The sequence below is a fragment of the Rhopilema esculentum genome, chromosome 14, assembly GCF_057945365.1.
Source record: "Rhopilema esculentum isolate cy_ngs chromosome 14, ASM5794536v1, whole genome shotgun sequence".
In the NCBI taxonomy this organism is placed as follows: Eukaryota; Metazoa; Cnidaria; class Scyphozoa; order Rhizostomeae; family Rhizostomatidae; genus Rhopilema; species Rhopilema esculentum.
The window spans coordinates 1,129,483-1,142,280 of record NC_142828.1 but is presented as its reverse complement, the minus strand read 5'-3'; the positions used below and the strand labels follow the sequence as shown (position 1 = coordinate 1,142,280).

General features: G+C 35.7%; 2 protein-coding genes across 2 annotated transcripts; one reads left to right on the top strand and one right to left on the bottom strand.

The window, feature by feature from the left end:
- Positions 1-759: 759 nt before the first annotated feature.
- LOC135687816 (uncharacterized) lies at positions 760-9,743 on the bottom strand. The gene is made up of 18 exons (XM_065204484.2): positions 9,528-9,743; positions 8,114-8,312; positions 7,393-7,497; positions 6,854-7,246; positions 6,473-6,580; positions 6,001-6,239; positions 5,644-5,822; positions 5,224-5,320; positions 4,717-5,070; positions 4,312-4,429; positions 4,014-4,105; positions 3,751-3,871; positions 3,487-3,624; positions 2,947-3,180; positions 2,558-2,722; positions 2,090-2,275; positions 1,856-1,929; positions 760-1,612 (listed from the first exon to the last, which is right to left on the bottom strand). The coding sequence occupies exons 1-18, from the start codon at positions 9,606-9,608 to the stop codon at positions 1,328-1,330; spliced, it is 3,168 nt and encodes a 1,055-aa protein (XP_065060556.2). The 5' UTR covers positions 9,609-9,743; the 3' UTR covers positions 760-1,327.
- A 35-nt stretch (positions 9,744-9,778) lies between these two features.
- LOC135696477 (uncharacterized) lies at positions 9,779-12,517 on the top strand. The gene has a single exon (XM_089112404.1). The coding sequence runs from the start codon at positions 9,960-9,962 to the stop codon at positions 11,736-11,738; it is 1,779 nt and encodes a 592-aa protein (XP_088968530.1). The 5' UTR covers positions 9,779-9,959; the 3' UTR covers positions 11,739-12,517.
- Positions 12,518-12,798: the final 281 nt, after the last annotated feature.

The window sequence follows — 12,798 nt, the reverse complement described above, 5'->3', positions numbered from 1 at the left end:
TTTAAGATGGGCAAAGTAAAAGTTGCTCAATGCCAATTCAGTTTTCAGGAGAAGGAAGAAATATTTCATCGACTTTAATGAACACGTACACAATCACCATGGCAAATTAACACGGGAAATAAATAGCGGTTGCTTTTGACGATCTTACGTTATCTATGATTCATATCAGTAGCAAAAGCCTTTTGCAATCTTGATCTTACCCTATTGGTGAAGCTGCGGAGTTTCATGGAGCAGCTAATGTACCCCTCCCTCCCCCCAAAAAACCTCCATGACAGCTCAGTTTTTAAAATATATCGTTTTTACTGGAACCAGTAAATTGAAGTTCAGTCTGGCTGTTTTTATTTTTTTTCCGAACTTGGATTGTTCTTGTTAGTGGGTAAGCACAAAAATCTCTAGCTATTGTACTCAAAAGGAGTGTTTGATTGCCATGAAAGTGAGTAAGCCATCATTTACTCGGCCTTCGCTTGTTCTTTACTTGCTCTTGACTTTTGACCAATTTTGAGGCTAGTGTTCTTAAAAAATTGTTCGTATGAAAAAATGTGCAGCCAGGTTTTCAGTAAAGCGATTGATAAATAAAACAAAAAATGCATGTAAATTTCCTTTGCTGCACCCCCACCCACTCAAAGGTACTTTGGAACGCCACGTGGATTATTGTCCTATAAATTTTTCAAAAGTTCCCGATTTCAACCAAAGGCTACCTACTCATGATATGCAGAGTGATGGATAAATAAAACTTCGAAATCTTTGTGAAACCGTTTATTGAATCTGGACAACGACTTGCTTAAAAGTTAATATATGCACAACATAGTTAATTCTAGATGCATTCTTACAATTAATCATACCAAAGGCGCAAAATGCAACCTTCTGGACCCCTTAAGGTCGATTTCCTGATATGCAAAAAGGATTCCAATCGGCCCCTGGGTTGAGTGCCAATCAACTGACAAAAGCTATAAAAGAATACTAAAGTAATTTCGCACCAATATTTCATTTCAAATATTTCATTTCAAATATTTTTCTGGAGAAGGCGAGGTTAGCAACTGGGACATTTTTGAATCCAATCAGAAGATCACAAATCAAGGGAAATTATATTAATATAAATTAAATAATGAATTCATAATGGATAAAAACAAATTTGATATCGTTATTGAACTACGTTATTGAAAATGGAGAATTTGTGCAGTGGTAGCTCACAAAATAATTGTTTTGGTTAATTAGAAACCGATATCTTTTCGACTGGGCATAAATTATATTAGATATATTGTTGTAACAGTGCACTTTTCCAAACGTTTCGCAAGTGAAATTAATAAAAATTACGCTATCTACACTTTTAAGTAAATATTACACTATCTACGACTGCATCAATGGAGTCGTCGTTCAACCCATCATTCTCTTCATCCACCGGGTCTTCTTCTAAATCATCGTCAACATCTTCATCCACACCTTCATCAATGTCCATAAAAAATTCAGGGGCCTCTCCCACAGCCTTTTGGAAAAGTTCTGCACTAGCAGACAGCTTTCTTTTGTATGCAACGGTGCCTTTCTTTTTTAAAGACAAGACGCCTTTCAATAGAGAATGGAGCACCTCGTTTTCCAAACAGCGCAAAAACGATTCCTGTTGAAACACACATAAAGTAAAAGCTTATTTAAATATCATTGTCTTTGTCCTCTATACATGATTCTGTAATGAAAACGTGATTAAAGAAATGCTTTAGAGTAAAAATTAAAGGGTTAACAAAACCACAAAAAGTGTTATCTTCTATGATAATCTTCTATGATTTAAAGTGATATCTTCTATGATAAAAGTCACATACTTTAAAGTTGTAAAGACAAATTTATGTGATAACTGTATGCGCACCTTTTTAGCAATGGAAAAGGAATCCATCACAAGTTCTGAAACGACTTGGGCAACGGTACAGCCAGCTTCCAGATCTATCAAAAATTGTAAAATTCTTATAGAGAATGATATGTCAAAAGAGAAATAGGGTGGATTGATCCATAAGTGTGATTACTAGATTAAGTTGAAAATAGTGTTGCTGTTAATCTACCCAAATTGGTAAATGCATTGAAATGAATTGGAGAAAATAAAAACCTGAAATTCTTCTTTTGAGCACCGAAACGTCTCCTTGCAGCTTGGCAATTAAGTTTTTGTAAAAGACGCAAAAAAGCTTCATTTCTTCTAAACAAAGTAGCAGTTCTTCTTTGCATCGCTTAATGATGACGAATTTGTCGACCAGTTGTTTCTGCTGCCATTCTGTAAGTGTTGCTTGTGCGGAAGCTGGAAAAGTAATACCTTCAACTAAAATACTGATTTCGAAAAGAAACACTTTATTATATTGGTAGAAACATTTCTACAGCAACAACCATGTTTGTTTCTTAATCTTTGGGTCAAGCTTGTATTATGTCTGAGAGCAATTCGTGGTCTTTTTCTAAAAACATAATTCCTTTCTGATTATAGTGCAATTTTGAAGATAACTTTCACGCAGCTAATTTGTTAATTCCTTTTTTCATAAGAATTTGACAAATAAAGAGAGCAAATCATGACTGAAAGAACACATACCTTCTTGATCCTTCCACGAGAACTTCCCAGCTTTAACATCATTTGGATCCAGGGTTCGTACTTGAAGAAGCTGGGCGACTTTGTTGTATTTTTCTACTGTAGTGTTAAGCAATACAACAGTAGAAGAAACCTTCCGACGTAATTTGGTTCGTTTCTTTGACGTATCTGTAGACGAAATAAGTTTATATTTTGTTTATCAAGAGGTAAGCCAATTTCATTTCCAGGGGAATGTATCAAGGCTCCATATTTAAAAATAAAAAGTATTAAAAAGCGATTCTCCTTGTGATGTCACTAGCATAGCACAGTATTAATTGCAGACTGCAAATATTTTAGCGTGAAGCTGGCATTTCCTTTACATTATCAGTTTGAAATAACTTTATCAATGTCACCTGCTAGTCGAGAAATTTCAAGCTGTAATTGTTGCACATTTAGATAAATGTGAACAATTCTGGTCTGCAATATGGCCAAGGCATTATTCGCTGACAACTGTTTCCCGTCGTTAAGGATGTTGTCTTTGTTGTAACCCTTTGACGCCAGTTGGGTTTCTAACTGCTCCAGCCGCCTTCTCTTTGCAGTTGTATCCTTATTGCTGCTGACAATAAGCTGGTACATGTCGTCGTGACCTGAAACAGCAGATCAGATTTCTTATAATGTAATGAGCATTGCCGGTGATATTATCAAATATTGCTAAAATTGTTCACATTCATCTCATGTGAAATACCTATCTTCTATCGTGAACATTGATCATAATGCCGCTTACATATAGCATAAAAGCACAAATTCAATATCTCTTAATTTTAAAATATAAAAATAATAGATTACAACAAAATTAAAAATGTAGTATAGGCAACATGATTCACGCATAGAAGAGATTATCCTTTCGAGCGATGAGCAAAGCTTTTATCAAATTAATACAAATAGAATGTAACCTGTAATTATACTTCTGGCTTCGCTCGAGTTTGCAATGAATGTCTGGAGAGAGGATGCATCTTCAAGCTCGTTGTAGAGTTTGTAATACTCCTCTAAAGATTCAACAATGGTCGTTGAACTGCGTTGCTGGAGAGAGCCTAGAACACATTTGAAATCCAAAAAATTGAATAAAAATAGGGCATCATCTAAGTAGCACTATGAGAGTTTCTGCAAATCTATCATTTTAGAGAAACGTAAGATATCGTTTAATTCATCCTCCTTACCACGGGCATTTCTTCGCAATTCTCTTTCCCAGTCTTGAATTTGGGCCTCATCTATATTGACACTAAAGTCAACTTGTAATGAATTCATTCCATCCTCCGTTTCCTTAAGTTTCTTTACTGTCTATAAAACAAAAAGTTGCGGGTTTGGATATAAAGAATTTCTTAAATTTATATGTAATACAGATTTGTAAAGGAAAGAATGAGATTAAAAGGAGAGAAAAAGATAAAAAGAATGATGAAACTTAAAAAAATTAAAAGGACACCTTTTTGTATTGCTTTGATAATGAAAATGCCAAGTTATCAATTTTCCTTCTGTTCCAGAACGCCGTGTGTTCTGTTAGCGAATCTATTCGAGCTGAAATAAGAAACATAGATGAACTTCACTTTCATTTAAGTTACAAGTACTTGAAGAAAGTACATCAAGGAAAACGTTTAATCAATGTCACGACGCAACTCAATGTTTTAAATTAAACAAAACTCAATGTTTTGTATTCGCTCAAGACATTTTCCATAACTTTGGTATAACTTCGTCTAGATAAGTATTTTAAAAAAATTAGATACCAGCTGCATTCATGTTCTTGGTAGTTAACCCGCATTTAGCTAGATAGGAGAAAAACTGCTCCATGGACTCGCCAGTTGACAAAGCCGCTTTTTCCTGGTACAAGCCTCCCCAGACAATCTAAAAAAATGTTATTTTACAATAAAGACATTGTAAAAACAACTGGGTAGAGAAAAACATAATTAAACTCGAAATCAATTTTGAAAGACTCTTTGCATTAACATTTTGCATTAACAGAGTGTTGCATTAACAAAAACACTCTTGACATATTTCACTCTCGTAGACAGAAGGGCTGCAGCGTGCCAGCGTAGCGGGCATAACTGGGGCTATTATTCCAATCATACACGACGCTTTGTGTTCTAAAATACGTGTCTGATTTATCATTATCATTAGATTAGACAAGTTACCTGACAGTCAAGTGAATGGGCTTTGGCATGCATAACAGATAATGCTTTGGACGTCGACAACAGGTGTGACAATTCCGGCATTCTTGTGCAGACTTTCTCAAGCCATGGCCAGTATTTGCACATAATATCTTGCCACAAAAACTGGATGTTAAAATTAGACATTAGCTCCTTGTGCAGATACAGAGCATAGCCATACTGTTCTCCTGCAAACATGTTTACAGCTTTCAAAGCAATAACATGGCGACAGCCGGCTACTACAAGTCCTGTCTCATCCAGAGTTGCAAAACCAGTTTTGGCTCTGGAGCGGGCTGCTTGCCAGTAGGAGGAGCCACACATTTTATCTTCTTTATAATCCTGTAAGGAATAGTTATTTAGATTAATTTATATATTATGAACTGTTCAATTTCTTACAATATCATAAATACAAATTATAGTCGATTCATATAGACTTAGGCATTTTAAGACTCGCTGTTATTCTCTGAGAAAGGAAGTGGTAATATACTTTACCTGGCTACCCATCACGTCGTAAACAGCTTTCATATGCTGTGCAACTTCGGCATCATTTGCGATGAATGCGTTATTATATAATGGTTCTTCTACCCCACTGAAATGGTAAAAGAAGAGAAATATTTATGGATACTTCTCTCATGAAAGATAGCTTTACCTAGGGCGGTCTAAAGGTCAAAACAAAGTCAATTAGATGCGTTCTATATCAGCTTTACTCATCTCAGTCAAGAAGTAGTTGGGCATACCTTTTTGGCATTGACCAAAGGCCTTTCAATCTTTAGAATATTCGCTGTGTATCATAGTTACAAAGAATATGGTTCAGTTTTAACGTGAAACCATGGGTTTTACATTTCCCCGGCAATATTTACATGGCAGCAAAGGTCAGACGGGGCTTTATTGAAAATTTGGCAAATGGCTTACCGTGGTACTTTCTTGAAACGATATGTTTTTCGGTGACCGTCAACGTGAATTGAATGGCATTTATTCACGCATACAGGGCATGCAAAAGAGTCTTCGGTGAAATGACTTGCAACCAAATGTTGACTGTATTTCCATTCGCGGAATGATTTCGCGAAAGAAGTCGCATTTATTTGACTTTGCTGGAAAAAAAACCTATTGTCAAAAATGCTTAGATTTCTATAAAATAGAAGACATAAAAGCATCGAGAATAAAACAAAATTTAATAATTGTAATGAATTTCAAATAATCATCGTTACTGCATACATCACGTCGTGTGTAAAGTACATAGGAGCATCTTCATGTTACTTTAGAACATACCTTCCCAGCGTTGACAGAAATACAATCTATACTTTTGACGAAGGATGACAACGATGTTCCTGGAGACTGACAACTGATTGCATTCCACTGCTCAAATAGATCAATCGTATAGTATGTCAGCCCAAGTTGAGGTGTTGCCGGCCAATAACCAGACAGGACCATATTCTGCTGACTACCACCGATAACACAATGCAGGCAGTTTCTACAGTGGTACAGTGTGTCATTGAATTCAAATCGTCCTTCAAAAAAGAGTTGTATTTTGTTTGGAGCTCCATGGAAATACAGAGATAATACTTTTTAGTTTCTGGAAGTCTATTGGCTCTCCTCTTCACTTTAATTCCTAACTATCTAGTTTTTGTAATATCCAATTCGTCTTATAAAAAAAGTAAAATATCCGGTAGAATTTTAGAAATATCAGCAATATAACAAAAAAACCAAGCAAAAACTATAAGGGTAAGAATGAAATACACACCTCTTCCTGTTACTATGGTAATAACTGAGTCGACACAGCTGTATTTAAAAGACGCAGTAGCACTACATTGTGGGCAGGTTTGTGGTGAATAGACCGGCAGGGGCATTTCTGCAAGGGCATAAAATTTAAAATAAAGCTTTTAACACTGTAAAACATCAAACAGCATGGAAACTAGAACTATACCACAGCATAAATCGGCGCAAATAACAATTCAGTATTTATAATAGTTCACTATCAAACTTTTTGCATCATATGGCCGCTAAGCTTGCAGTTCAAGGGGCTGCTCATTACAAAACCTCAAATAATGACGTTTTCAAAATATTATAACATGAAGCTTTTTATTTATTTGATTAATATTGTTCATATAAACAATAAATTTACCTTTAACGCAAATGACCCCTTCGGAAAGAGTTTCCCGATTTGAAATTCTCTCAAAGAAACCATTTTTCCAAATCTCACGTTCGTGAAATGGCTGCTTTTCATGTATTTCACCATCACATGATACACATAGGATCTTTCTACATGATGCACAACGTAATTCCGCATCATTGTCACAAAATGCACATTTAGATCCATCAAGTGGCATAATTTCTTTCATGAGAGACCAGGCATGTAGCTTTTCTCTCATACCTGTCCAGTTCTCATCTAAAGCACGCTTTCTTCTCATCCACTCCTTCTCTCCACCCTCCGTTGATCCAAAAGTTTCAAGTTCCAAATCTGAAAGAAACTTGACAAAGGATTCCAGAGCAGAATCATCTGTAACAGCTTTGTCATCTGAAAAAAAATCAATCATTAAAATTTTACAAGATGCAGATTTTATGATTTATCAAAAAACAGTTAAGCAGTACAATTGCAATTACAAAAAGGGGTGTGTAGTCTGATAGAGTTGTTGAAATGAGGAGGGAGATGACCAAACTTACCATTTTCAGTGATGTCATCATTAGTATCAAAGGTTGCAAATGGGGCAGCTGGTAATAGTGCTGATGCTGATGATTTGGATGATTCTGATGATTTACCAGAATGAGCTAAAAATTAAGCACTCTTCTTTTAGCATCCTGATAACAATCAAAAACTATGTAAAACCAGAAGAAAAAATGTTTCTTTAGTTCAAATTCATGTGATTCAGCAACATTTACAATTTAATTGCAATATATTCAAACTAATCAAAATATTAAATAAGTTGCCCAGGACACTGGGAGAACCTTTTGAGCCCAGTGCCCTGAAAGACAGCCTAGCCAGCTATTGACAAAGAAGACAGCATTGCTTAATTTTATTTTGAATATTCAAACAGAATGAATAATAATCTTTTATCAGCAACTTATATTAACCAAATTACCCTTTAGTGGCAGTCCTTTGCTTGGCTATTTTATTGTGATGCTTTTCTTTTTTTCCAAATCAGTTTTAGTTTGCAATATGTTAGAACCTAATGTGTTATGGTACCTTCATTTCATGAAAATGTAACTCAATCTAAAATAAAGTTTGACAGTTCTTAATTTTTCAACAACTTGCTCTATCTCCTGTGCTATTTTCATGATTTAACTTTCCTTTTTTATTCGTGCAATCACCCAAATACAAGGAAAATACAAATTTTTAAGGTTCCTGTTGTGATTTTCTTTATTATAAACTCACTGCTCTTCTTACATGTATTAGTTTGTTTTTTGCGTTCGTAGATTTTTCTTGGTTTTGTAATCAGCTGGCCTGTTTTACAATCCTTTTGAATCTGTACAAAAACTTTCTTTTTGGTTTCCTTTTGGGACAAAAGCTCATTCATTGATACATCAAATTCTTTGATGGCCTCTTCAGCTGACTGGGTTTTCTTTTTCCTTTTATTCCCAGCTAGCTAAAATCAATTTGAAGATTTCTTTCAATTTATCTATATATGTCAAATTATTTGGGCTAGACCTAGTATGGGCTGAATTATCACCAAAATGAGAAGGATGAAACTAACTAGAGGTCAAGCAAGCTAAATCCTTGTACATACATGAAAAGCCAGTGGCTGAAAGGATTCTGGCTTTGTAGCTAGCATAATTTGTAAAATGTAGTTTATAAATGCCACTTAAATATCAATTTTCAGCTATTAGTTCAGTAATCAAGTTTGTTTTATTTGAATTGAATCACCATTCTTCCAGGATTTTGATAGAGAGTAAGTGAAACTAAACATTTCTTAACACTCTGCTGGGCCATCAATGCTAACTATTCTTTCAGAATTTTATTTAAAGAAGCATTATCTTCTAACTGCCAAGCAGAGAATTTCCTGCAAATGGAGTGGATATGTATGTTTTAACAAAGTGGCCATTGACCACTGCCCCTGAGAAAAAAATACACAATCTCATGTTGTGTTTCTTAATTCTGAAAGCTTGTAAGCAAAGCTTTTCATAAAATAGGAAAATTCAACCTATCAGTCCCTTCATGTCTGTACTGGTCTAAACTTAGGAAGGTGCATTTTGAACAGATTAATCAATGTGCAAGTTACCAGAGGGGTAAGAAAAGGGAACCATAGGAGTGGATGATCCCATTTTGATTAGATTGCCCTTGTAACTTGGTCATACCTGGCAGAAAGCTCTTAAAATTCGTGAAATTTTAAAGAATAAGGTAGTCATCATGTGAGTGCTTCTGGGGACCCCACCGAGAGAGATGTTTTCACTGTACCCAATTTAGAGAATTCAATCCCAATTGATGTATCTTCAGCGTTTTTATTCCCCTTCTCGTTTATTTCCACCTCTTTTTTCAGTTCATACTTATACTACATAGACATGCCAATGGCCATCTGCCTGACAAGAAATTGTTCATGAGGCATGAGGGCCCTGCCCCCCCCCCTCAATCTGGCAAAATTAATCGAATTCAAGACCCAGTCGGGCAATTTCATCTCAATGAAGCCACTTTATTCGCGCAAAACCCATACTATGCTCCCTAAAGGTTCGGCTCCTGCTAGGCCCATGCACTTGAAAACAGAACTGGTTATCGTTTCGCCAACCAAGAATCGACCCTTATTCCTGGCGTCAGATACCATAGGCATTTCGAAAAAACATTTTTTCCCTATAGTGGGCATTTATACCTTTTGGGAATTTTCAGCGGTTAAACGCTGAGAATTTGCAGGTTGACTTTCAGTCGCAGGTTTCGAATTATTGTCCGCCATTATAAACAGGGTTACCTATAGAACGCGCGTGCGCACCTTTTAGCATTATGTTGAACCCAAACTCGTTATACATTCACTGTGGATATATCAAAGGATTTTGCATACTTTCATAGTGAATGTATGAAGCATGAGAGTGGGCTGCAAAAGCTACTGATATGGAATATTGATTAAGAGTGATTACGAGGGGGTGGGAGAGCGAGGCTCAATCAAAATGGGAATTTTCATTACAAAAACTGGCAAGAAATGTTTACTGTGGTATGTGAAAAACGTTTAACGCTAAAAACTGCAAACTGGTCTACTTTCAAAGCACCGCATTTGACAAAGAATTATCTGTAATATACTGGAATCGATATGGGTTCAGAAGCTACTGAGTTGAAAACAAATGTCACTCCTGCTGATGAAGATGTGGATATGAAGAACTTACCGGCTGTAACGAGTCCTAATCAGTCCCCACCTATTCTGGATCCTTTTCGTAAAAACAAAACTTTCAAGGGCACAAAAGATAGAAATGAAACACGCGATAATCCTGTAAAACTAAAGAGGAGGCTAGAGATAGTCGAAAAGGAACTGAAAGACTCGAAACTTGGGATCAAACGATTGAATTCAAGGTTAGACGAAGCGGATAAAGAACGCCAAGAGATGGCGGGGACGGTGAGCTCGATGTATGTTCAGCTACAATACTGGAATGCATGGTTGGGAAAATTATCCTCTCGGTTCAATGGAAAATTTGAAAAAGATACAGAAAGTTCGAACGAGCTAGCGGATGTAGACAATTCAACAGTTAAAAATGAAGCCCCTTATAATAATTCAGTCCCTGAATTAAGTTTAGAAATAGCACAGGCAAAGACACTTTCTGCGATAGAGAAAGATGAATTAGAAACAACAAAAACAGACACAATTGAAGAAGTTGCAAATAATGACTCTGTTGCTGAAATACTCAAAGAAACAGCTGAGAATGCATTTGCAAACACAGGAATGTCATATGACGAAAAAAGTGGCCTTTATTATGACTGGAATACGCACATGTATTATGATCCTACAACACATTTGTTTTATGACAATGACAATGGAATTTATTATTATTATGACAATACTAAAGGCAGTTATGTATTCTATTCTCAAGTGAATGTAAAGCAAAGCAATGGAGGAGCAGCAAGCCCATCAACCAATAACGATAAAAGTGAGGGAGAGTTGAGTAGTACTGAAAGTGAAACTGAACCAGAGAGTGTCCCATGCATCAGAGCCATTGTGACAAAGTCAGAAACACTGAAAGAAGGATCTTTATATTTGGTGACATGTTCTGGGGTGACAATTGGAAGAGATAAAAAGCATGTGTTTAATGTACCTGACAAAGATGCAAGCAAAAACCATGCTGAAATTAAGTATGTGGAGAAAGATTCAAAATACTTTATCAAAGACAAAGGAAGTATAAATGGTACATTTTTGAATGAAAAAAGATTATCTGATCAAAAGAAAGAGAGTGACTGGGTTCAAATAAATCATAAAGATTTTCTTAAAGTTGGTAACACTGCTTTTGCCCTTCATGTGCATCAGAAACAGGAAACCTGCGATGGATGTGAGCCAGGGCAAGTACAGGCATTGTTAATTGAATCTAAACCTGTTGACTATAGTACTTCAGTTTCAACCAAAGAGCGAGACAGAAAAAAGCAATTGAAGGAACTGAAAAATAAATATCTTGTCAATGGTGATGGTCTTAAGCAAGCACTAAAACCAATGGAAGAGGGTAAATATACTGATCGGGCTAATAAAAGAAGAAAGAATATTGGCAGTGAGCCAATAACAAATGACAGGCCTGCCATTGCAACAAAGGCTTCAGTTAAGAAAATGATACCGTCAGAAAACAAGGGTCATCAAATGATGCAAAAGATGGGATGGAAAGTAGGCGAAGGTTTAGGGAAGCAAAGCACAGGCATCACAGAGCCTATTAATGTGGTTGTCAGGGAGAAAAACAAAGGACTAGGGACGGGGGTTACAAAATCAGTTGATGATAATGGCAAGGCGGGCAACTTTAGATGGAAAAAAGCAAAGCAGAGGTATGATGATATTATGCAAAATGAAAACAATGCAAGCAGGGTTCAGGAAGAAGTTATTGAAGATTTTGATTTCTAATGGTGTTTGTGATTTGAAGTTACCTAACAAGTTTCATGTTGAAATATTTCAAGAGTTTGTCCAAGAGACCTATGTTGTGTATAATGATTACCTGCAATTTACAGGCAATATAGTAATTGATAATTTACTATGAGTAAGGGATATAAATTAGAAATTTATAATTTTAAATTGTTGTTGTGTCTTCACAACAGCTAATTCTTAGCTGTTATTTAGCTATTTCTTTGGGTTGTAAATAAAAGGCTCATATTAAGCATAATCTCTGTCAGCCCCTCATCATTAAATTCGAGATGGTTTACCATAAATTTCAGTTAATTATATACTAAGCCCAGTCTCTTTTATATCCAGATTTTAAACCAGGCCTCTTTTTTTTAATAGACTTAGCAGTTCTCTCGGATTTATATTTAAGAAGCTGCTAATGCTAGTTATTTTTCATTGATGTATCACAGAATAAACAGGAAAAGCAATTTTATAACCTTGATATAGAATATTTGATAAAGCCCCCCCCCCCTCTGTAATAAGTCCCTCTCTTATGAAGCACACTCTAGAACTTGGAAATTAAACAAGCCCCTCTTGGGCTTAATAATGCTTTTTGGGTGTGTTGTGATGTTAACTGCAATTCATTGTTCTGATTTTGTACATGAATTCAAAAGAGCATCCGAATTGAAGAATCAAGCTTCCTTTCTTTAATTAAACGCTTTCTTTTGAAGAATTTAATTTCTCCCAATAACGTGAAGTGTTTTAATTTGTAGGACACCACCCACTAAAAGAGATATTGTGATGACACATAATCGCATGTCTTAACAAAGTTTATTATCGAAAAGCACCTTTTACATAGAAAAATCTTGTCTCTGACACTTTAGAGCGATTTATTGTAGTTTAAAACGATATGTACTCGAAAAGTCGCATTTGAAACCATACTTAAAAAATCCGAAGTTAGGATCAGATTCCATCTCATTTCGGATATATGGAAAGTTATTGGCATTTTTAACCGAAGGTTTTACTGGTTTTTGTTTGAAACTAAAATCCCTCTGGTAGCGTGGACTATCTCAGCCAACCTTTT